At 40.1% G+C, this 24,141-nt stretch overlaps 1 protein-coding gene across 1 annotated transcript in view; it reads left to right on the top strand.

The window, feature by feature from the left end:
- The first annotated feature begins 10,583 nt into the window (after positions 1 to 10,583).
- cpne5b (copine Vb) overlaps positions 10,584 to 24,141 on the top strand; it is a 144,067-nt gene continuing 130,509 nt past the window's right edge. The window contains exon 1 of the mRNA XM_026242455.1: positions 10,584 to 10,980. Within this exon, the coding sequence (XP_026098240.1) occupies positions 10,871 to 10,980 (110 nt within the window). The 5' untranslated portion in view covers positions 10,584 to 10,870. The remainder of the gene's footprint in view (positions 10,981 to 24,141) is intronic.

Raw genomic sequence — 24,141 nt, 5'->3', positions numbered from 1 at the left:
CTACATTGTGTCTGAAAGCACATTGGTTGATTAGGCTGCTTCTGAGATTGACAGATGCAACCTTAAACCGACGCTTTTTACAGCCATGCCAGTCAGTGGCCTGCAATTCCTGGTGCTCAGCTTTAAGTCGCTATATAGCGGGCTTAAATTTCAATGTACAGTATCTGAAGCTTTTGGGGTTAATCTTTCTTCTGCATTCAGCTTCACAGCAGTAGTTTACCAGTGGTACGTTTAGTGTTGTAGCTTTATAGTACTTATATTTCAGATTCTAGGCCAGTGATGCATGGCATTGACATGCTGTATAAGCTTCTGCATCTGTATAGAATCTCTTTTCTCTACAGGGGAGATGCTGACACCTGTTTACTGATCAGCGTAGTGCTAACTTGTGGCTTTGCCCCCCCTGTGATGCCAAAGGTTAGCAGGTTGCCACTGTTGCCCCAGCTGCGTTGCGCCCCTCTCTGTCTCTCCCGGCCTGAAGCGCAGGGCCACTCTGCAATACGCCTTCCGCCTTACTCCGCTTTCAGCGTGTGGAAAATCATGACATCGCAAAACGCTGCTGCTAAATCCCCTTTTTTTTTGGGAAAACAAGAAAATGTGTTTGAATGGGGTGCTTTCTAGTTACCTGGCAACCCAGGTAGGCAATTAATACGCAGATTAGAAAAGACATTTAAGTAATAGAGAAAAAGAGGCTGGAATTAAAGGCTTGACAGAACAATCAGTCATTTTAGAGCCTTCCTGCTGTAACACTGAGTTGAGCTGACAGTTTTTTGATCTCCATGAGCAGGTGAAATGCAGCGGGGCATATACACACACACACAAATAAAGGTTACAGGTGCCTTTTATCACATTTATTCCTCCCGAGAAATGTAAACTATTGTACAGCATTTGCATGCAACCAAACTTGATGTTAAATATTTGACTGTAAATACTGTACAGGTTTTATTTAATGACTGTTCAAGTATTCCATCAGAGAAATAAAAAAAATAAATAAAAAAAATCTTTGGTTTGTTTTCATTTCATTTTCACCCATGGCAGGAGTTCATTCTCTGTGTTCTTGTGATGTTTACTTGGTGTTTATCTCTCAGATAGAATTACGGTCGAGTTCCTTCCTGTTTCCTGTCTTTGATGACCCTGAAGATATGATCTGTCCGTATAGAATCACCGGCTTGCTGTCATCACACACAGCGTGCTACTGCAGGGTGAATCTCATGAACCTATCAGCTCAAATTTCACCACAAAATATTAAGTAAAAAAAAAAAGTAAAAATAAAAAATCCAAATGCATCCTAAACTTAATGTTTGCAATTATTGCATGTATTTATATTTGTCTCTATATTTCTATAATATATGCATTTTATAGAATTTTGTCAACTGCCAACCATTTAAAATTAGGTGTGCATACTAATGCTCTATATTATATAGTATAAACCTACTGCTCTCTCTCTCTCTCTCTCTATATATATATATATATATATATATATATGTATATGTATATGTATATGTATGTATATATATATGTATATGTATATATATGTATATGTATATGTATATATATGTATATGTATATATGTGTATACATATACATATATATATATGTGTATACATATACATATATATATGTGTATACATATACATACATACACAATCTAAAATGTAAATATTTACAGTCATATGATATGATGTGGACATGTTCATGATGGTTTTTTGTTATATTCATGTCACAGGTGATACAAATACTGTCTGCCATTCAGGTCATACATACAGTATTGTTCAAAATAATAGCAGTACAATGTGACTAACCAGAATAATCAAGGTTTTTAGTATATTTTTTATTGCTACGTGGCAAACAAGTTACCAGTAGGTTCAGTAGATTGTCAGAAAACAAACAAGACCCAGCATTCATGATATGCACGCTCTTAAGGCTGTGCAATTGGGCAATTAGTTGAAAGGGGTGTGTTCAAAAAAATAGCAGTGTCTACCTTTGACTGTACAAACTCAAAACTATTTTGTACAAACATTTTTTTTTCTGGGATTTAGCAATCCTGTGAATCACTAAACTAATATTTAGTTGTATGACCACAGTTTTTTAAAACTGCTTGACATCTGTGTGGCATGGAGTCAACCAACTTGTGGCACCTCTCAGCTGTTATTCCACTCCATGATTCTTTAACAACATTCCACAATTCATTCACATTTCTTGGTTTTGCTTCAGAAACAGCATTTTTGATATCACCCCACAAGTTCTCAATTGGATTAAGGTCTGGAGATTGGGCTGGCCACTCCATAACATTAATTTTGTTGGTTTGGAACCAAGACTTTGCCCGTTTACTGGTGTGTTTTGGGTCATTGTCTTGTTGAAACAACCATTTCAAGGGCATGTCCTCTTCAGCATAGGGCAACATGACCTCTTCAAGTATTTTAACATATGCAAACTGATCCATGATCCCTGGTATGCGATAAATAGGCCCAACACCATAGTAGGAGAAACATGCCCATATCATGATGCTTGCACCTCCATGCTTCACTGTCTTCACTGTGTACTGTGGCTTGAATTCAGAGTTTGGGGGTCGTCTCACAAACTGCCTGTGGCCCTTGGACCCAAAAAGAACAATTTTACTCTCATCAGTCCACAAAATGTTCCTCCATTTCTCTTTAGGCCAGTTGATGTGTTCTTTGGCAAATTGTAACCTCTTCTGCACATGCCTTTTTTTTAACAGAGGGACTTTGCGGGGGATTCTTGAAAATAGATTAGCTTCACACAGACGTCTTCTAACTGTCACAGTACTTACAGGTAACTCCAGACTGTCTTTGATCATCCTGGAGGTGATCATTGGCTGAGCCTTTGCCATTCTGGTTATTCTTCTATCCATTTTGATGGTTGTCTTCCGTTTTCTTCCACGTCTCTCTGGTTTTGCTCTCCATTTTAAGGCATTGGAGATCATTTTAGCTGAACAGCCTATCATTTTTTGCACCTCTTTATAGGTTTTCCCCTCTCTAATCAACTTTTTAATCAAAGTACGCTGTTCTTCTGAACAATGTCTTGAACGACCCATTTTCCTCAGCTTTCAAATGCATGTTCAACAAGTGTTGGCTTCATCCTTAAATAGGGGCCACCTGATTCACACCTGTTTCTTCACAAAATTGATGACCTCAGTGATTGAATGCCACACTGCTATTTTTTTGAACACACCCCTTTCAACTAATTCAACGAATTGCCCAATTGCACAGCCTTAAGAGCGTGCATATCATGAATGCTGGGTCTTGTTTGTTTTCTGAGAATCTACTGAACCTACTGGTAACTTGTTTGCCACGTAGCAATAAAAAAATATACTAAAAACCTTGATTATTCTGGTTAGTCACATTGTACTGCTATTATTTTGAACAATACTGTACATACATACATATATATATATATATATATATATATATATATATATATATATATATACATATATATATATATACATATATACATATATACATATATACATATATACATATTTTTTATTGCAAATGGTAAAAACGATCATGCTTTGATTTAATAAAAAGTTCAGAAGAACGGCATTAATTTGATAAAATGTCAAATGTCATTGCTGTCACTTATGATCAATTTAATGCTTCATTGCTAAATAGATCGAAGTACTATTTTTGTCTGTCTGCATATACAAATATATATATATATATATATATATATATATATATATATATATATATATATAATGAAGTAATAATATATTTTACCCACATACACGTGTGTGTGTATAAAAGTGTAAAATCTAAAATGTAAATATTTACAATCATATGATATGATGTGGACATGTTCTTGATGGTTTTTTGTTATATTCATGTCACAGGTGATACAAATACTGTCTGCCATTCAGGTCATGTACAAACCTTAAGGGGAAAAACCTTACTCATCACGGAAACTGTGATATTTTCCTGGCTAATGGTGACAAAAGACTCGGATGTGACATTTCTAGTAGGGATTGATCGAGGTTTCTGTTTCCCAGTGGATGTCTCTGAAAATGTCAAAGTTTGGACTTGCAAAACAAAGCGGCGACAAAAACATATTTGTAACAACTTCATGTTGACTGCGTTTGAATACTGACACAGCTGAACAGCCCCTGATGTTGTTACAGAGCGCACGGGGAGATGAAGCTTTCCGGAAACCCAATGCAATTTAAACAGCAGTCATGCATCTTCATTTCACTTGTAAATCGTCATCATTAACTGGTGAGGCTGCGCTTGTCTTCCTTTCCTCAGGAGGACTGTAGGATGATGATGGACGAGTGGCATCAACATGTGATTGAGGCGATACGGCCCTAAAACTGCACATGCTCTTTTAGACTGTTCACAAACATCTTCCGTCACAATCTCCCTTTCTCAGTTTAATCTAGGTCTTGACCCATATGACTTGCTTTCCACTTTTCCACTTGCTTTCAACACAGATGGAGAAATGTTGAAGAATGTACAGGTCACTCATATACAGTGATTAAAGTGAACAGGGTTATTGAACTCCAAAGTGATATCAAAAGCAACGTGAAACTGTCCTTAAGAATTCATTTTGCACAATTTTAGTGTGCTTTTACAGAAATGTTACTTTCTTACTAGCAGAAATTTGACATGAAAGGCATCTCAAGTCATATTTCTGGCTGTAGTGACTGTTGAATATGATAATTTTCTCCCCACAATGCTTTCTCTTGCCATTAAAATTATGAATATATAAGTATATAAATAACTGTTGGATGCAAATTCTATGTACTGTACTTTACTCAGTAAATACAGAATCGTTAACAAAATTGCTATTTAGGTAATGCGGTGGATGTATACAATAATGGAAACTGTGGACAAATGAGACACTACATTTAATGCAATTATAAATTGGTTGAATACCTTCAATACATTCAGCCTTTAAATAACCTTTCCAAAAAGCACTAGTAAAGTATCCTAAAAGTAGTCCTTAGTAGAGCTTGACAGGTTCATTATGTGGAAAAGAGTTAATTCCACAATCATTCTGAGCTCTATGAATAAAATCAATTCCTGTGACTTTGGATTGACATATGAGTAGATAAATAAGATTGAAACTAGTCTATTAAGCCGTTACTATTCTTAAAAAGCATGATTACAAACTATTAGACTTGCCAGGAAATGCTTAATATGCTCTAGATGAGACGTGACACATGCAGGCAGACATTAGCACAAGCCTTTCATTCATCTCGGTGTATCTTGCTGAGGCACATCTGCCATTTTTTGGCAGTCTCACCCCTTGGCCGCGGTTCTGAACCCCTCGAGCTACGGTGCTGAGGAGGTCTTCACTCCCCGTGCTCTCGGGACCACCGCTGCTTCCTGTGAAGTCTGTCGAGGGGTGGTGATGAGAGATTGTGTCGGAGGCGGTGGGTGCCGATGCTGTGCTGTGATCGCTGGGTACAGAGAGCCCAGGGCTCATTGAGCTCACCGCAGGGGGACCGTTGTCTCTGCTCTGCACTAGGCTGTATGTGTGCTGATGACCCCGCTTTTACACCCTTTGGAAGAGACTTCTCTACTGAAAACAAAGCTGCAGGCTGGGAGTAAAAAATGAAGTAAAAGTGTGAGTGAACGTTGGAGAGAGACAAACAGTGAAAGAATGGAATTGGGCTTTATACTGTTATTCTTTGGTTGGGTAGTTTGTAATACAAATTTGTCTGGATTTATTACAAAGATATGACAAACTAGCTCTTGAGCTTATGAATCATGCTTATGTCCTCCTAAGTTACCCTCTCCTTGTACTACCTGTGTCATACCCATGTCATTATACAGAATTGTGTCCTGATATGTCACAAAAACAAGAGCACACATACACACACACACACACACACACACACACACACACTATACTGTTATACTTTCATGGGAATCATGGAAGTTGTTGTCGATACAATCTGGAGCCCATTGAATGAGTGTGAAACACGGCTTGAAAGCAGCAGATCTTTTATTATTCCACAATCAACCGCTTCCGCTCCTTCCGGTCGTGCATATGTGGGGTAAAGCAGCACTGTTTTATCAAATTACATACAGTTGAAAGTTCTGTTATAATGTTACTCATCACCTGTCTGATGAAATCCATAACATATTAAAATGTCTTTGGTGTTTTCATGTTTTCTACAATACAAAACCTGAAATCGAGGGTGTTTGATGTCATTGGAGGGCGTTGCAATGACCAGGAAAGAGTCACTATTTAAAATTGCTATTTAAACACTCTTAAAAATGTTTGGGCTAATGTAAGTACACAAGTCAGCAAAATAAATAACATATATAATAAGTGGATAGTTTAATAAAAAAAATTACATATTGTGCCTTTAAACCATCAACATAATCGAAGATAGCACAAACAAAATATATGCATGTGAAAGATTACATTTTTATTATGTAAAACCTTATTTAATACATATTTATAAACTATTGTATATGTAAAATCATTTTATTTTAGCAAACAATCCAAATCTGACTGGCTAATTTTGTTCGTTCTGGCACATTTAGTGAGTCATAGAGGACAACAACACACTGATTTTAACTGCTGTGCACCAAAGCATGAATGATACAGGGAGCAAGCTAATCACAACGAAGTCCCTTTCACTCGGATGCCATATTTGCAACACCTCCAGGCAGCTCGAACAAGACCAAGTCCTATCTACTGTAAATGAATGGGTGTTATCCTGAAATCTAAAAAACTATTTGCTGAACTTGCAATTAAATTAAATATTTCAAATCGGCAACAAAATCTGAAACAAATAGCCCCATGAATGTTATTTCTTGTGCTCGATTAGTGTTTCAATAGCTTATTTTTTAAGACTAGACCAGCCAATGCGCATGCATAGTTCCAATATTATTGTGAATGCACATGCATATCGGCTGCTTTAGACTCCGGTTTCTATGGGAACTGGAGCTTCTAACGTCCAATGCAGTGATGCAATGACTTTACCAATCAACAATTGGCTCTTTCATTTAAAATTAGGTGGGACTATCCCGCCATATTGCCTGTTGCAGTTTTTCCAATTCATAAGTATAGAAGTGAATCGTCTTTGTGTTTCTAATCTTTGATCACGATCGAACATGAAATCTATATGTCAAGTTCAAGTCTGGTTTGGCAAACAGTTTGCCCAGAAATCGATGTCGTCAGTATGTTCCAAATGACAACCTCTTTAAATGGTGTTTGGAGAGAGTCTTTTCAGGCTGGCGTGTGACTACATTGTGAAAGTGGCATTTAAAGAGGCAGCCAGTCCATTGATCCAGAGCTGTCAATCAACAGGACACAAACTCAGACCAGCACTCACATCTCTATAACCTCTTCCTGTTCCTCCTTAGGTAAAGCAGATATTCTGCTTTTCCAATGTCTTTAGATCAAAGTTTGAAATATACAGCTGACGAAAGAAAAAACTAAACAAAAAACAATGACTATCCAGGTGTGCATGCATGGAATGCAAAGCATTTTCTTTGTAGTAAATTAATCATTATTCTTTTCATAAAAAGTACAGCGATCTTGGAAAAGGCTTGATATCTAGCAGATGGCTTTGCAGTTGCACTTTGTTCCCACCTACGCAAAGCTGTTGTTTGAAGTCTTAATTAAGAGTGTCTTAATTAGTCTTTGCCGCCTTTTTCTTCTTCTTTTTCTCCGTATCCTCCTGCTGACCGGCTGATGGCTTTTTCCAGGGCAGGGCGTTGTAGGATACGTTTGCAGAAATCAAATACGTGGCCATCCCCTTGTATCCACCTATAATGAAACACAGAGGCTGAATCAGCACAAACAGGCAGAAGACATTGACCGAAGCATTGTCTGGCAAATCCACACGGCCATCTTTGTTTGCCTGAAACACGCCGAAGAAATAGATCAGCGCCAATGCTGGGTAGAAAGCTAGGTCTACCATGGTGCCAACTCTCGAGAGCTGTCTCACGTATGAATGCAGCCGCAGCCGGTGGGGGACACGATATAACGACGGCCCTTCCTTCAACCTTTCATCCAGCAACTGAGGTAAGACATTACCTTCTTGCCGAGATAACATATGCAGGCATGTTATCAAAGACCGAAGTGCAAGTTCCTCTCCCAACATCAGGAAGCCCCCAGAGAGTGACCTTTACTCTCTAATGGAGTTTGAGAGGGAGCCAACAGCTGCCTGCAGGGCTGCTAGTATTAGCATCAAACACATGAAAGGAGACAACAGAGAGTCCCCAGCTTCCAGCACATGCTTGGATTAGTCTAGTGCACTGTGCTTGGCAGAGATTAGGCCGCAGGAACGGGCTGCTTTGAAAGAGTCCTCAACCACCTCTATTCTTTGCCAGGGACTGGAAAACACACTGGTGGGAGGGACAAAAGATGCAAAAATTGCTGTTGGTGGTGGAGATGTAATTAATTCATGAGCCTTTGCCAGCAGCTGACAGCCTTTTGAGCACCTGTGAGCTGTTAGATTGTTATCTTAGACCACTATTTAAAAGATGGCACCACAATAGAAGTGATGTCACAAATTCTGGCTTAGACGCCGAGCAGGATAGCAACTATAAGCCTGTCTGTATTTGACCCCCGGACCTTTTTGCACCCGTATTAATCATCTTATCAAGATCTAGCAAGGGTCTTCATTTGGACCTTACCCCTTTAATTCCCTCCACTTAATTGCACCCAAATAGGCCTATTTCTGGCCCCGTTGACGCAATGTGAGAGAAACACAGTTATTAAAGCCCCAAATCACAGTGAATGGTGCAGTTTGGCTGACATTATGGAAAACATTCTTTTTTCCTGTCTTTGTTCTCCATGGCAGCTTTGCCTTCCCATCTGGTGCATTTACTGGTCCTGGTAACCAGTGCAGAGATCCAGTTTGCATCTCTTCCTCACTCTGGCATTGACTTCACATCGTCTAAAGTGGTTTTGTTGGCACTTGGTGGTAATTAGTATGTGCTACAGGGTAAAAGTTGAATAGGGGCACCACTTCTTCTTCTCGTTGCTGTGGTGCTGAAGGCACCACAATTAAACCTCAAAATCAGGAGCACATCTGTGCATCCTCACGTCCACCCACATGCCCATCTGGATGCCCGCTTGCTTTAACGTGGCCTTTACAATCATGACTCACTCCAGAGGGGAAGGGGAGACGAGGGTGGTCGTGGTGCCAGTGTGAGGCTGTTTCCGTGCCCACTGATCTCCAAAGTGGCACCTGCCTCTCACCCGGGAGCTTAAGACCACTCTACTTAAGTCGTCCAAGAAAAGGGATAAAAACAATTGCTTTTAATAGACTTGCATCCTGGGGGAGAAAAAAATGATTCAGCCGCTACTCAGAGCAACAAACAGCAATACTTTGTGTGCTTTTACTACATTAGTACACTTGTTCTGTGTGCTGGCGTTTCTTGGAAATGGTAATTTGGCTCAGAAAAGTGCTGCTGCAGTTGGACTACTAACAACAATGTGCACTACCTTCCTGTCAAAATAAAAGATGGAAGGAAGGGCACGTTAATTGCATGTTTGTTTGTTTTTCTCATTAAAAAGAAAGAGATTAGCTACATCATTTTTTTTGGCATAATATTTTTAAACAAACACTGAACATTGGGATTTTAGGCAACAGTAAACATGTTTGCAAATCATAGCTGACTATTTTTTGTGGTTGAACTGTGATACAAAAAGTTTGCTCTTTGGGAAACATACTGAACTGAACTTGTTCACTTCAGCACTGGGGAGCTGTCCACACATCAGTGGTGCTGAATTTACACACATTCCTCCAATTCAAGTCAGAGCTTTGCATTTTTACACTAAAATAATGTGAATTCACAATGGATCTTTGTTTTACAAGTGACTTGATGTTTTTGATTACTAATACAATGGATAGTGCTACATATTTCTTAACACCCTGATGCATTCAATATGGAAAAAGGAAAAATAATTTCAGTATTTCAGTATATTCTCTTGCAAACTTATGGATTCAGTTTGGGAGAATTACACATCTGTCCTGTGCAACAGAGAATAGGGGTGAATATTACAGATTTACTTCACCACTTTCATCAGCTTTAGCACAGAATCAGTCTCATTAGTGGAGGGTTTGCATCAGATGGTTAATGTAATGTAAATTTAGAATAATGTAGATGAGACAGAGGCGAACATCATGGGAGCAATATTTCTGAGTTTGAAAAAAATTCTGGCTAGATCCCACTCTAAATTCTGATTGGATGAGCAGATTGACAGACACACACACACACACTCCTGTGACTAAACATCAGCTGAATTCTGTGTTAATGTGACAAGTTGCTATAGCAACCTTATGGCAACTACACGACATAATTTATTTCATTTATTTTCTTTATATTTAAAGATTTAATGCTGATATTTTATAAAATATAAAAAATATTATTCAATAAGTCAAAAAATGTACCACCAGCGCCGAAAAACAATCAATAAATGCTCTTTTTTTTAAATGTTACTGCATAAATATATAGATTAGAATGGTGTATTTTGGCACAACGGGATTTAGATTCGGCTTTTATTCAGTTGTAACTCAGCCCCCACGCAGCGCTATAAGGAATCGCGTATGTTGAGTGTGGTGGGGAGCGCAGTAGTACGCATGGGCGTGTTGGAGATAGTAGGGTAGGGCTGGAGAGCACTGGATGCTCTTAACGAGCGCACATGTAGAGCACTTGATGTGCAGAGCGCTTTCTCTCTCTGGTGATGAACCGCAGCTGACCACCCGACTCTACGGCACAGTTATCAGAGACTTTCCCCGACTTTATCCCCCATTCAAGTTTCTTGAGTTGTAGGGGGTCTTTTCATTAATACCCTGGCCTTGTTAACTCCGGGTTGGTCCGAGCGGGACCGTGAAAGCCTCCGCGGGGCTCCGTGGAACTGCCCCGAGCCGCGCGCGCTCATGGAGGGAGACATCATGGACAAACTCGAGGACATGGCTTCGGTCTACGAGTTCGACCCGCTGACGGGGAACATCCCCGCTACCAAAGTGGAGATCACAGTTTCATGCAGGTAGGGGGAGAAAAAAACGCGTCCGGCGTGGCAGCAGGAAAAAAAGAAAAGAAATATGCGCGTGCGTTTACGCCTCTGCCAGAATAAACCCCGATTCAGAATAGATCAGCCTCGTTCATAGTGTTAATTAACCTAAAGAAGTTAAGTGAAAACTTGTAATTCTGTTGGGAATGGCAGTCTTTAAACGTTGCGTATAATACAAATACAAAAAATAACATGTTTATAACACAGAAAACGTTACATGTCTAATCGACTATGATTTGCATGCGTGTATATTTGTACTGGTTTGCAAGGGGATTTTATGAATTAGGAAGTTTTTAGTTATGGGTGGGGACAGTTGCCACTACCAGGAAACCAATATTTGCATGAATAAAACATAATGCTGATTTTTAAAAGTGTTAAACCTGTTAAATAATTCATCATTTACTGTACTGTATGCAGAGAATATGCATAAACCAGTATTGTGCATTCTACATCTCGTTTACCTCTCTTACTCTTACACACACACGACAATGATATGGATTTATTTATGCAAAAATTCACAATTGTGATTTATTGATAAGGAATATGTGTAATTGCACGTGTTTTTCCTCTGTGGAGATGCTAGAACATCTGTGGTGGATGCATGCACAATATGCTCTGTTGCTCTGCTCTCATATTCATTAAACATTCTCAGCTTGATATTGTCAGGGGCTACTTTTGATTTAACTGATTCAACATGGATTTCTGTTGTAATATTGTGTTGGGTGGTCATGCAGTATCTTGATTATCTAATCAGACTACAAACATCAAGTTGGATATCTTAATTCATATTTCCATGACGGTTTCCCTAAATTTTAAAAGAGCTGCCAGAGCAAAATTCAGCAGATCTTCATGAGATTTTTGAAAGGGGAGCAGACAGACATAATCCTAGCAGCTACTTTAAAGATATACAGTAGCTGTCTCTTTCTTCATTTGACTACATAAAGAAATAACTTTCAAGGAGACACATGAAAAATATCACTGAAATACAGTCCTTGCTTTTCAACCGCAAACCTTCCTAGTTCAGCAACTAGAATAACACCAAACAGCAAATAAATCTGGCTGTCTTACAATATTAACTTCTGTAATTTACAATCAGCTGCACATTACATTTCAGAAGGCAACATTATATTTAAGATTTTAACAGTAATCACAGCAGTAAAATTTCCTTCCAGTTTCTTGACTTGTAAGTCCAGCATGAAGATTAGCCTAAAAATCAAGCAACGTTGAATATAAAAGAAAGAATTCACTCATTTTACGATCGAGAATGGCATTCTGGAAGTGGCAGTCTTTTGTTCACAAGTAATAAGGTGTTATGATAATGAAATCTGAATTCCTTTGTACAAAAGTGATGATACATGAGGCAGATTCCTAAGAGATGATTAATTGCATTTAAATGAAAACGAATCTCTGTGATTCTGATAAGTGCAATTATTTTTTGCCAGGATGATTTGTCTTGATTTGAAGCTACTTGCAGATAAAGGAAGAGCGAGAAGTAATTTGTACATGGGTGATTTATAACTGCCTGCACCTGTGGACCATTTATTCTTTTCCTGTTTACTCCAGCATGTATCGCTAACATGCCATTGATAAATAGTGGACAATATTGAATTGTAAAACCCTCTGAGGATAAACTGCGGGTGAAAATACCAATGAATAATAAGTGTGAAATCCTTTGGCTAATCTCCAATACTCTTCTATTATATGAGTCATACAAAAGCAGCATTTTATTTTCTTTGAGAGCCTGGAGTTAGAATGAATGGCACAAAATAATGCTATTTCAGCTTTTATGCAATTTCAACATGCCTAATCTAGCACATTATGAAGTGAATCGGATGTGTGGATTGACGTCAGTCTGAAAATGAACATGAGGCATCAACATGATTCCACTGGTTTCATGAAACAGGAGCTTCATTTACTCTAGAGACTTCGATTGGCATTCCCGTCACATATAGAGCCAAGAGCTGTTGTCATAGAGTGACGAGCAGAAGGATCAGCAGATTAAATCTATAATGGATTTCACCAAGTTTGCATTCAAAGGTCCAGCCAAAAGACTCCATTACATCTGACTAGTCGTGTGACAGTTATGTGATTTGCAAGGTAAATGAAAACCCTGTGTTTGAGTTCAACCTCTTTTATTATCAATGAGATGTTCTTCCAGTGCATATGTCATTATTATGACTGTGGACATAATATGGCAGTGGCTTCCCAAGCAATCCCTGTGCTGTTACCATTTTTCTTCATTTAACATTCATGCCACTTTAACTATTAATTTGGTTCCTTCTATAAATGTAAATATTAATGTTCCCCATAATCTAAAACACTCAACCCACCCACTTTCTGTATATATAACGCATCCAAATCTCTAACTGGCACCAAGAAACACTTTGAGCTCATCATCCAATCCATATAGTTATGTAAACAAGAACGTTGCTTGCTTGTGAAGAGCATTTCATTTCTTAGTTTTTTTTTACTGTAACTAGACATGTCCTGATTTTAATCGCAAGCATTAAATTATTCAACATCTTTTCAAAAGTAGCTTGAAAGGGATGTGGCGTAAAGATCAAACTTGTGTTGATTTGTATTTGTGCTTTTGAGTGCCTTCAGAGAGACAAGGGGAGCGCTGTGATGATTTCAGGTGCACTCTGGGGTGTAGCTCCTCTGGCTTTGTTCTTTTATGGTTTGTAAATACTTTATCTGTAAAGTGTAAGATTCTCTAGCATCTAAAGCACACAGTCTATTTTTGCCACCAGAGACCGTACCAGTTTTATTACCCAAGATAAACACAAACATACCTGCAATACAGTTCACAATGCAAAGAATCCCCTCTGCTTCATATTCTCTGTGCATTGCGGGAGGCGTGGTGTTTGATGATTAATTGCTTTCAGCAGCCAATCACGATACAGATAACCGTCAGTGTGAAATGTCAGCGTGTACCTGGGGACAGATCTTGTAGAGACATTTCCCTCTCCTGCCGGCTCTTCAAATCACCCAGATACGGTGATTCACTGTTGTTCTCTGGATTCTGGGGGAAATAAAAATTACGACTTGTCTTTTGTATGTAATTACAGTGATTTTAGAGCAATTACTTGTGGGCTCATTAAAATCCCTGTCACAATGATCAGGCATCAAAAACCTGTCAGAGAAAGACCCTCACCCGGGGCGGGTGAGATAAGGCTGGATTACTGTAGCTGAATAAGGCGAAGAAGCCAGATTACACCACATGCATAATATGATATAATATATATAATATATTATGATATAATATTCCAAATTCAAAACATCTCCAAAAGGTGATTAAAAACAGCAATTTTGGTAATTTTCACAAAGGTTTAATGGCACCAAGAATATTCTTACACCAGGAATATAAACTGACTTGGAACTACTTGTTTATTAAACAGTTTTAATGCATATCTGTCAGCCAATCAGAATCGAGTATTCAGACAGACCATGGTATAATAAAGTATAGAATATATTTTCTGCCCCATTTTGTGATAAGACACCACATCAGATGACAAAAGGAAGTTATTTCAAACACTTGACTGATGTTGTGTAGTAAAAACGTTAAAATGCTTTCACATTGCAAGTAATTAAAAGTGAGATGTTTGGCATGTGTTACTTTTTCAAATGCAAGTTTTAAGCAGGGAGGTCTAGACACATGGGCAATCACGCACAAACAGAGCCAGTTCAGAGATAAATAGAAAGCAATGAAATTACTTAAATGCAAAACCAAAATAACATGCAATTCACAAGCATGTATTGAACCGTCGTTGTCGTATCGAACGGTTCAGTATTATATTGAGAATTTTGGCATGCCTAATTTCTATAGATTGGTTTGTAGTTAAGCTAGCTAGATTTTTCTTAAATAGCTTGCCTGCTAATGAGGTGATTTAGCTAATGCTTTATGCAAAATACTTATAGAACGTTTATTCCCCTGGAGAACTCTGGGTTAAGTGAAAGGAAATGATTTATGGATCGCACCTTGTGGGTTTGAACCAACAACAACTTTCTGGATAGCATTCATCACTACAAGTGATCCATTGAGCACGGATGCTTCATTCTCCCGCCACACAGAACCTCATATTACGCAACAGTTTCTGAAACTTCTGGTGTTTGGTTCAAGGTCCCTTAAGAGTATCCTGAACCTTGGATTTATATTCTCCCACATGAAACAATCTCTCGAGGGTTGCTATACTGGGCAGTGGACAATGATGCTTTGCAGGCAGGTGGCATTGCTTGTGCTCCACTTCTCCAATTTGTAACCCTTAGGCCCAATCCCAATTCTTATTTATATCTCCTACAATAAACACATTAGAGCCTTACCATTCTATATCAATGTGCTGCTAACTGAGACACACACACATATCTGAGACTGCAGCTCACACACTCAAAGAAACTTGTCAACGCTGTCCCACGACTTTTATTAATAACAGTTCAAATCTGAATCGCTATATTACATTTTCCAGAAACGAGAGGATAACATCACTATTGTGCAGTCTGTATGACGTCAAATTTTAACGATTTTTTGCAAACATTTCTTTTAATAATATATATATAGACCATAAATATGAACTCACGATTGAATGTAATATAAAACAAATGATTACTTTTCAGTTAAATATTTTATTAATGCCAATAATGCTTACATGTATGTCTTTTTGTTTGCTCAGCAGCCATGTTGCTCTTCCCCTTACCCCTACCCCTCCAAACAAAAGAGAATCGAGATACCCTTACCCCTTCACGTGAACGTGCAAAAAAGAGGGGTAGTGGAATGGCTAATGGGTAGAAATGGGATAGGGCCTTAAAATCTCCTTCGATTCGCGCTGCCCTCTGCTAAATACTGAACTGAGTGGGTGGCTTTCAATCTTTTAAGCCTCTCTGCAGATAGTCCGTGAGGGGCCATTAGGAAAAGAAACTTCTTTATATAAAAAAAACAAAAAAACAAAAAACAAGAGGAATGAAGAGAAAGTTGGAAGCAAAGAGGATGTCTTTGAGGTGAGCAGTGTCGACAGCCTGCCCACATTCGACAGTCACTCTAATGACAACAACATATCCAACAGACAGTCCATGAAGATGCAGTCCACTGAAGCACTGAAGAAGTAAACAAGAAAAAACTTGAACCAACAGAATAAAATAGATTTCTTGAAACAGAATTTGGGTTGTCGCTGCCGACAAGGAGCACACAGCAATTGGTGTTCGAAGCAGAGGCTGTGGCAACCTCGGAAACCCCAGCGGAGATCTAGTCCGGCCTGAGCTATTATGATCACAAGCAACATTGATTTTTCTGATCCTCAGAGGTCTGACCCTTGTTCCCTGTATTCTAACATGTGCAGACACATGGTAATTGTCAATCTTGCCTCTCACGAACAGATTCAGTATGCCTGACTGGTGCTTTTTATTGTTTTTTTTCTGATGGACATGGCAGAGATGCCGTAAATAACTTCATCCAATTGTTCATTTTCTCAGTCATGTTTGCCATGCCGGCAGAGAGCTTGAGCTTTCTTCATTTTGATCTGAAGCAGAAGAGCCACTCAACTCTACAGATTGTTTTCTCTTATAAGGTATTTTGGAAAGCATTCTCTACAAATCCATGTCAGGCTGGAAACTAAATTATTTTGTTATAAAAAACATCTTTCTGTACTCTGGGAGTGACCTTGCAGTGGCTAAAGAAACATTAGTACCTCTTTTAAAGATACAACTTGACTTTATTAGTATTGACTAATCAAGTTTTAAAGTCCAGATTCAAGGTAATTACTGTAGCATAAGTCAAGGCCGTAACCATTTCTTGAACAATTTACATTAATTTTATAAAGTATAAAGTAAGAAATTCTAGGTCTAATTCTAGTTGGGAAGTAATCATTTTGAACTATTTGCAAATCATTTTAAAATATGGGCACACATTCACTCTTATTTGTATGCCTAATAAGTTGAAAAAGAAAAAGGTTTCTTGTCTCATCACATCTAGTTAAAAATTCCATGAATCATATCATTTATCCCAAATTTTCAATTCAAAAGAGCAAAATTTAAGGGAAAAAAGTTGAGTAGTTTGCATCACTGGGGATAGCTTCATTCCCTTAGATGGTAAGAATTGGCTGAAATGAACAGAATATTGGTTGGTTTCTAGGATCGGGACACAAGTACTGTATTGTATCGTCCAATTTGTAATGAGTGAATCTTATGATCTCTATGATATTATAAAATATACAGTGTGAACAATAAAGGCTAACTCCTGAACAAATGACTCATATGAATGGCTATTCTTAGTGAATCAATCAGCTTACAACATAAGCTATGTTGTACATACTGTGAAACTACAGTTTGACAAAACAGCTCAAACCCGCTTGTAAGTAAGTTAAAAGAGCATGGTTGCATCAACAAATTCATTTTTATTTCAATTTTGCATTTAATATCGGGTAGGTTTTTGTTGGGTTTGTTGTAGGGGCAGTACGTGCAACACTCCTGGACAATTGAATTATGAACTGCTGCAGTACGTACCTAACCAGCGTAATAAAAACTCACTCGCTGGATGTTTCACTATGAAAGTGCCTTGAAACTTGCAGCAAGTCATGTAAAATCGATCTTGCAGAAATTTCGCCACACAGACATATTCCAATGAGCCTGTGTTGTAAAAAGTTTTTATTCTAATATTACCAACCTGATCTCATGACAAAAACGTACCTGTGGGAATTTTTTTCACAAAATACATACCAATAAGTACATATCACTGCAATTTCCAACAGAAATAAACACTAGAGGTGGTAAAATGGCAAACACCTGTAACCATTTGCGTACACAGTTATGATTACTGCTCCATATGTGTCGCTTTCCGGACATGACAAGCTTGCTCAGTACCGCAGCAGGCATGGAATTGGACTTGGACTTCGGTACGAATACCATGAAAAACATGACTCACAATGAAAGAGCTGAAAGATGAGAGATCAAAAACAAGCTAAACCGGCATGCTTGCAATTGCGTTTTTATGTCACATTTTTCATACTATCTTTTTTTTCATACTATCGGGTAGATTTATGTGTAGTGCAGATGGTACATTATTTTTAAACGACACGGGGCATTATAATTATAGCGCCATTCAACAGACTTTTCAAGTCAGAACCAGGGGACACATAGAGTACAAAACCAGCATCACATAAAATATACCATATGTATGTTCATCTTTTCCAGGGAATAAATCTTATCATTCTTTTACGACCAATCAGTGGACATTTCACATCCAATATGTCACGAAACATACATGGTGCTATGCACTTTGCGTCTGTCAACAAAAATTGACACAGGTACATTTTCAAAATGAGATTAGGCCCAGTATTACAGTATGACAGTGATAATACAACAATGAGCATGTTTACGTGCACACCTGTACGATGATAACTCACAAATATAATCTTATTAAAGTAACCAGTTTTCCTTGTTTACATGTACATCAGTAACCTGACAACGCAATTAAGCTGCATTTACATGACTTTATTAATAAATCAGGTTATTTCCCATTAGTGTCATCAAAATATAATCATCTGCGTATCTGACTCTGAGTATTCCATATGTTGTCAGTTGTGATGGTAAATAAAGCTTGCAACATGTCAGCGCGAAACATATGTGACCTTGGACCACAAAACCAGTCTTCAGTCACTGGGGTATATTTGTAGCAATAGCCAAAAAAAAAACATTGTATGGGTCAAAATTATTGATTTTGAGAAATGTTTTGTGGTTTTGGCCATACAATAAAAATCTGTGGTCAGGTTTGAAACAACATGAGGGTCACTTGATGTCAGAATGTAAATTTTGGGGTTGAAACTGTTAACTGTTTTATGTAAAGACTGCTGTTATAAAACTTTGTGTAACAATGTAAAATTACCTATAGTGCTATCATAGATTTCAGGTTCACGTAATGCAAACCATAGAGTGTTGGCTTTTGCTTGATTCTTGTCTTAGTAGGTGTTTTTTGGCCAGAATAATTGCAGTGTGGATCAGACCTTATGCCAGAGAATATAGTTTTAATGACTTGATAACTTCCAGGCCTAGCATGTGCTAATCACTCTTAATCGCTAATGGCTCTTTGATGTGCATCACTAATTTGTGACAAACACAAGTTGCTTTTTCAATAATCTTTGTTTTTCTGCTATCCAATTGGCTTTTAATGCAATTATTCTGATACATCTAGCTGTGACTCGTGCTGAATATCTTCCTTTCTCTGTCAGAAAAATGATCTGCCTCCTGTTCTTTGTAACTAAAATTGACCAAATGCGACTGGCCATGTGGATTCTTTCTCAAGCTGATAAATGCTTTGGGCTGAGCAAGAAGACTGTGAAACTGAAAGGAATGCCGACTTTGGTGGCAGAATTGGATATGTGTGGGACACCCCTGTGCTTCTGTCTATCTCATCACAGTCAAACACACAAACACACACCTGACTAAGAGGTAGTGGAGCATTGAGGGACCTGGTTATATATGCAGACTGCCTCAAGACCACCAAAGAGACAGGTCTGGAATACAAGAAGGACTGTCTCATAATGAGTCTCAGAAGTTATAAGTAAATTACTGGTGGATGAAAGGAGTTTGACACAATTGGGTTTAAAACTAGTGAAGTGGTTCAGCTGATTTAAACTTAGTGAAAGTATTACAGCATTTTGTAGAGTTGCTGTAGGGTTGATAACTTAATGTTTTCTTTCATAATATAATTATGAATTATATTATGGTATTATTTAAAAACATAAAAAATAAATAAAATAAAACCATAAAAGCAAACGACAGACACAGTGGGTGTGGCGTCAGGCCTTGTAGAGGCTTTTATTAAAAGAAAACAAAACAGAAAAGGGAAATAAAGTGTCCGAAAATAAACAGGGGTTTCTGGTGTCCTCATTGTACTTTGGGGTTAGTGAAGGTGGGGCATTGTTTGAGAAGGAAGGGTCCAGGTAAGGGGTGGAGTCCGGCAGCTGCATATGCTCCCCTCTTGGTCCCGGGGTGCGAGGGGCGGCGGTTTCTCCTGAACAGCTTTCAGGGAATAAACGGCCCGGCATCCTGGCCTGTCAGCTGCATAATGGGCGCAGTTCACATCCCGACAGCGGGTCGACGGTGTTTCTCTGTAAAAGCGAAACTACTCTGTTTGTCCTTCCAAAAGAGGACACAACTAGAAATCAGTGGTTAAGTTGTATTTACAACACTGTTCCAGAACAGTTAAACCCAAATATTCAGATGTGTGCAGCACATTATATGGAGGACTGTTTCTTGATCCTGGGAGAGAAGATTACAGTGCCGACTGTTCTGACTCACAGTCTGTAAGTATGTTTACATAACGTATGTAAAGGATTTGCCATTGATGATTCAAACTTGAGTTTTGAGCAGTGGTTTTCAATTCCAGTCCTCGCACAACTCAGCTCTGCACATTTTGTATGTTTCTCTTATGGCTTTAGATGCGTGTTCTATTCAAATGTAAGCGCCTTGCGAAGTAGACATCATAGGATATTCCACCATGATTCAAGTTCATAGCTAATGTATGATGTCACCGGGGACTAATCCGAGCGGAACTTTTCTTTTCCGGGCGGAACTGAAGTGTGGGAAATATTTCCGCCCGGACTAATTTAAGTGAAATTTAAGTGAAACCGTTCCGGTTGGCCCAAGGCGGGGAAAATTATCCAAGATACACGTCAGGTGTGGGAAGAGGACGTGCCGGATACCGATTGGAGGATCGGGAAGGAAGCAGAGATATAAAAGGGGCTGGTTTATGAACAGGAAGAGAGTAGTTTGTTCCGCTGTTGTTCCACATGATACGGAAGTGGCTGGTGTGGCGTGGATGTTGTGATTTACGGGCTGCAACGGAGAATCCAAGGAAAGTGGATATTGGAAGTGCGGAGGAAGTTAAGTGATCAACCTGTTGTATGTTGTGTTTACATCTTATTGTGGATTGAGTTGAAGGAGCGATCCTATGTTTGGAAGGCCCCTGAGTGAAGGAGATCATTGAATTCGTATTGGGAGAGGACAACACTGTGCACTAGTGGGTGAAGACTTTATGAACATTCCTTGTATATTGTGGAGAGTGGATGACGGATGTAGAGGGAGACTAACTGCCTTTAAGAAAGGGTTCCGACTGCATATTTCTCCGTAGCAGTGGATAATCCCCCCCCCCCCCTCTTGTGTTGATCTAATAATCCTCAGTGCTTGTGTGTTGACTCAGTGTTGATAGTAGTGCCTTGCGTTGGAGATCGCTGGGAAAGACGGAGAGACTCCGGTGTACGATATATATGCCTGCTGTGGTCTGCCCCCTACCTTCGTCCATCTGACACGCCCCGCCAGGACCGAAACGGGAATACACCACCGATCTTCTTTCACTGAGTGTGTGATGTGCGTTGAGTGCTGTTATATTGAAGTGTACACACAAGAAGAATTGTAGTGCCTTTGTGGTGTGTGGTGTTTGTCCGTGGCTGTGTCCCCGGTTGTAGGAAGAGGCCTGACGGAGAGGAGCAGTGTATTGGTGGCAACCAAAGTCTTTACCTTAAGTAAGCTGGAGCTTGGACGTGTTGGAGGCACCTCTGGAGGAGGTTGGATGACGTTGCCCATGCAGCAATCTCTGTAAGCTTTTAAATCAAAGCCTTACCTTTTCATCCATGTGACGTTGTGTCATTGGCCTTGTCGGCAACCACCGGCCTTGTGTTTGTCGTCTGTGCTGTCTCTTCGACGAGGGAAGCGAAGGACAACAGCCGATCCTCCCCCGTGTGCCCCCTTGTCAAGCTGGGCGGGAAGCCCAGTATTGTTTGCAGTCTCACCTGTAAGGCCCACCAGCCGTCAGTCATCAACCAAACCCGTATCTGCTTGGAATACCGACCTCTGAATATCTTCAGTGGTGAGTAGCCAGTTAACAGCCCAGCCCTGTGAATACCCACCTGTGTATTGAACGCCATACTTACCTGGGAGCTAGAACCCCTGCACGCTAACAGCCCAGTCCTGTGAATACCCACCTGTGTATTGAACGCCGTACTTACCTGGGAGCTAGAACCCCTGCACGCTAACAGCCCAGCCCTGTGAATACCCACCTGTGTACTGAACGCCGTACTTTCCTGGGAGCTAGAACCCCTGCACACTAACAGCCCAGAGCCAGAGAAACCCCCCCCCCAGAGCCAGAAAGTCCCTGCACGTCAACTGCCTAGCTCTGTGAGTATCTACCCATATTGCGCTCTGTACTTACCTGCAATTGAAGTCTTTGAGTCTGCAGCTCCCGCTGTATGTGTGCATCCCCTTGTTCACTAGTGCTTTAAACTTCCCTGGAGTGGAGTCGGCTGGAAATTAAGGGCTGAAGTGGAGTGTTGTTGAGGAAGGGCTGAAGAGGAGTGTTATCGAGACTGGAATCTGTATCTGTGGACAAAAATAGTTCGAGTCATGAGTAGTTTTAAAGTTTCCCCTCCCCTTTCCCCAAACTTTTAAATAAATTAAACTGTTAAATTTGAATCTTGGTTGTCTGTCCGTTCATTGGGGTGTTGTGGGACCTCCTCGAGGTGGAAGTTAGAGGGAGGAGCGAGACCCGTTAAATTAGTGGTCCGCTCTGACCTGCGACAATATGTTCCATTTAAAGTGCATTGAAGTGGAGGAAGAGGGAAAGAGAGCGTTCTCCTGAGGAGAGGCGGACTCGGCATTTAAACAGCGGCATTGATGAGGCTCTATTTGGTTCAGGTGTGCCTCATCACATCGTGTGTGTGTGTGTGTACATACACACAACAGTACTTTCTGGTCTGTGAATCTGATTGGCTGATTGTGTTGTTAGTCAAACAGAACTCCAACAGTCATTTTACCTTACTATCACTCCGCATGCCAAAGTTGCTGTTGTATTTCTCACAGCGAGTTTTATAGAGGACTCCCAAATCCACTATCATTTTAAAAATAATACCGTTTTTTTGCCATGGAATGTAGTTTAAAGAGCTTTTTAGGCAAGAATGTACTTATTTGAAGTATTTGGACTTCAAATATGCAGTGTGTTAAAGGGGTCATATGATGCGATTTCAAGTTTTCCTTTGTCTTTGGAAGTGTTACAAGCTCTTGGTGCTTAAAGATCTGCAAAGTTCTAAAGAATAGTCTTAAACCCAAAGAGATATTCTTTATAAAAGTTAAGACTCCTAAACTTTTAAAACACCTAATTTGAATACCCCCACTTAACTCGGGAACAGGAGCCCTCCTTGGGCTTAACTCGGGAACAGGGGCCACCATGGCAGAGCAGGTGGCGTGGGAGCCCACCAGGGCGGAGCAGAGGACCACCACAGCCAAGAAGACGGGACAGAAGCCCACCAGGGCGGGGCAGAGGACCACCACAGTGAAGTCAGTGGCACCGGAGAGCAAGTCTGTTCAGGTGGGACTGAAACGGAGAACATAAATGGGTTAATAGTGGCCTCTGTGGCCATGATGAGATGGTAGTTGGCCTCCGTGGCCGTGACATGGCTGGTGGTGAGTTCATGGATGGCCTCCGTAGCCATGACAGGAAGTGGGAAGTCGATGGGGACCTGACCTGACTCTGGGAAGTCGACGGGGACCTGACCCGACTCTGGGAAGTCGACGGGGACCTGACCCGACTCTGGGAAGTCGACGGGGACCTGACCCGACTCTGGGAAGTCGACGGGGACCTGACCCGACTCTGGGAAGTCGACGGGGACCTGACCCGACTCTGGGAAGTCGACGGGGACCTGACCCGACTCTGGGAAGTCGACGGGGACCTGACCCGACTCTGGGAAGTCGACGGGGACCTGACCCGACTCTGGACGGGCGACGGGGACCTGACCCGACTCTGGACAGTCACCTGCAACGGCCATCTTGTGCAGCGGCGCTGGGCTGGCGGGCCATCTTGTTTAATTGACTCATGAGTCTAAAATGAAACAAGTCCTTAAACAAAGCTTCATCATTTAAAGGAACCTGATATACTAGCTCACAGAACTGCTGAACATACTTCTCAATCGATTGATCTCCTTGTCATAGATTTAACAGCTGGTGGACTGGAATCCATGGTTAGGCTGGATTGGTGAGAGGCTGATATGGAAACCGGAACTGATACCTCTGTTATGAAGGAGAGTCAGAGGCGTTTGGATCCAATTGCAGCATTTATCCAACAGAGTGGTCAGAAAGGCAGAAATCAGGACTGGCATCAGG

The sequence above is a fragment of the Carassius auratus genome, unplaced genomic scaffold, assembly GCF_003368295.1.
Source record: "Carassius auratus strain Wakin unplaced genomic scaffold, ASM336829v1 scaf_tig00001591, whole genome shotgun sequence".
NCBI lineage: Eukaryota > Metazoa > Chordata > Actinopteri > Cypriniformes > Cyprinidae > Carassius > Carassius auratus.
This window is presented reverse-complemented; position numbering and strand designations above follow the sequence as displayed.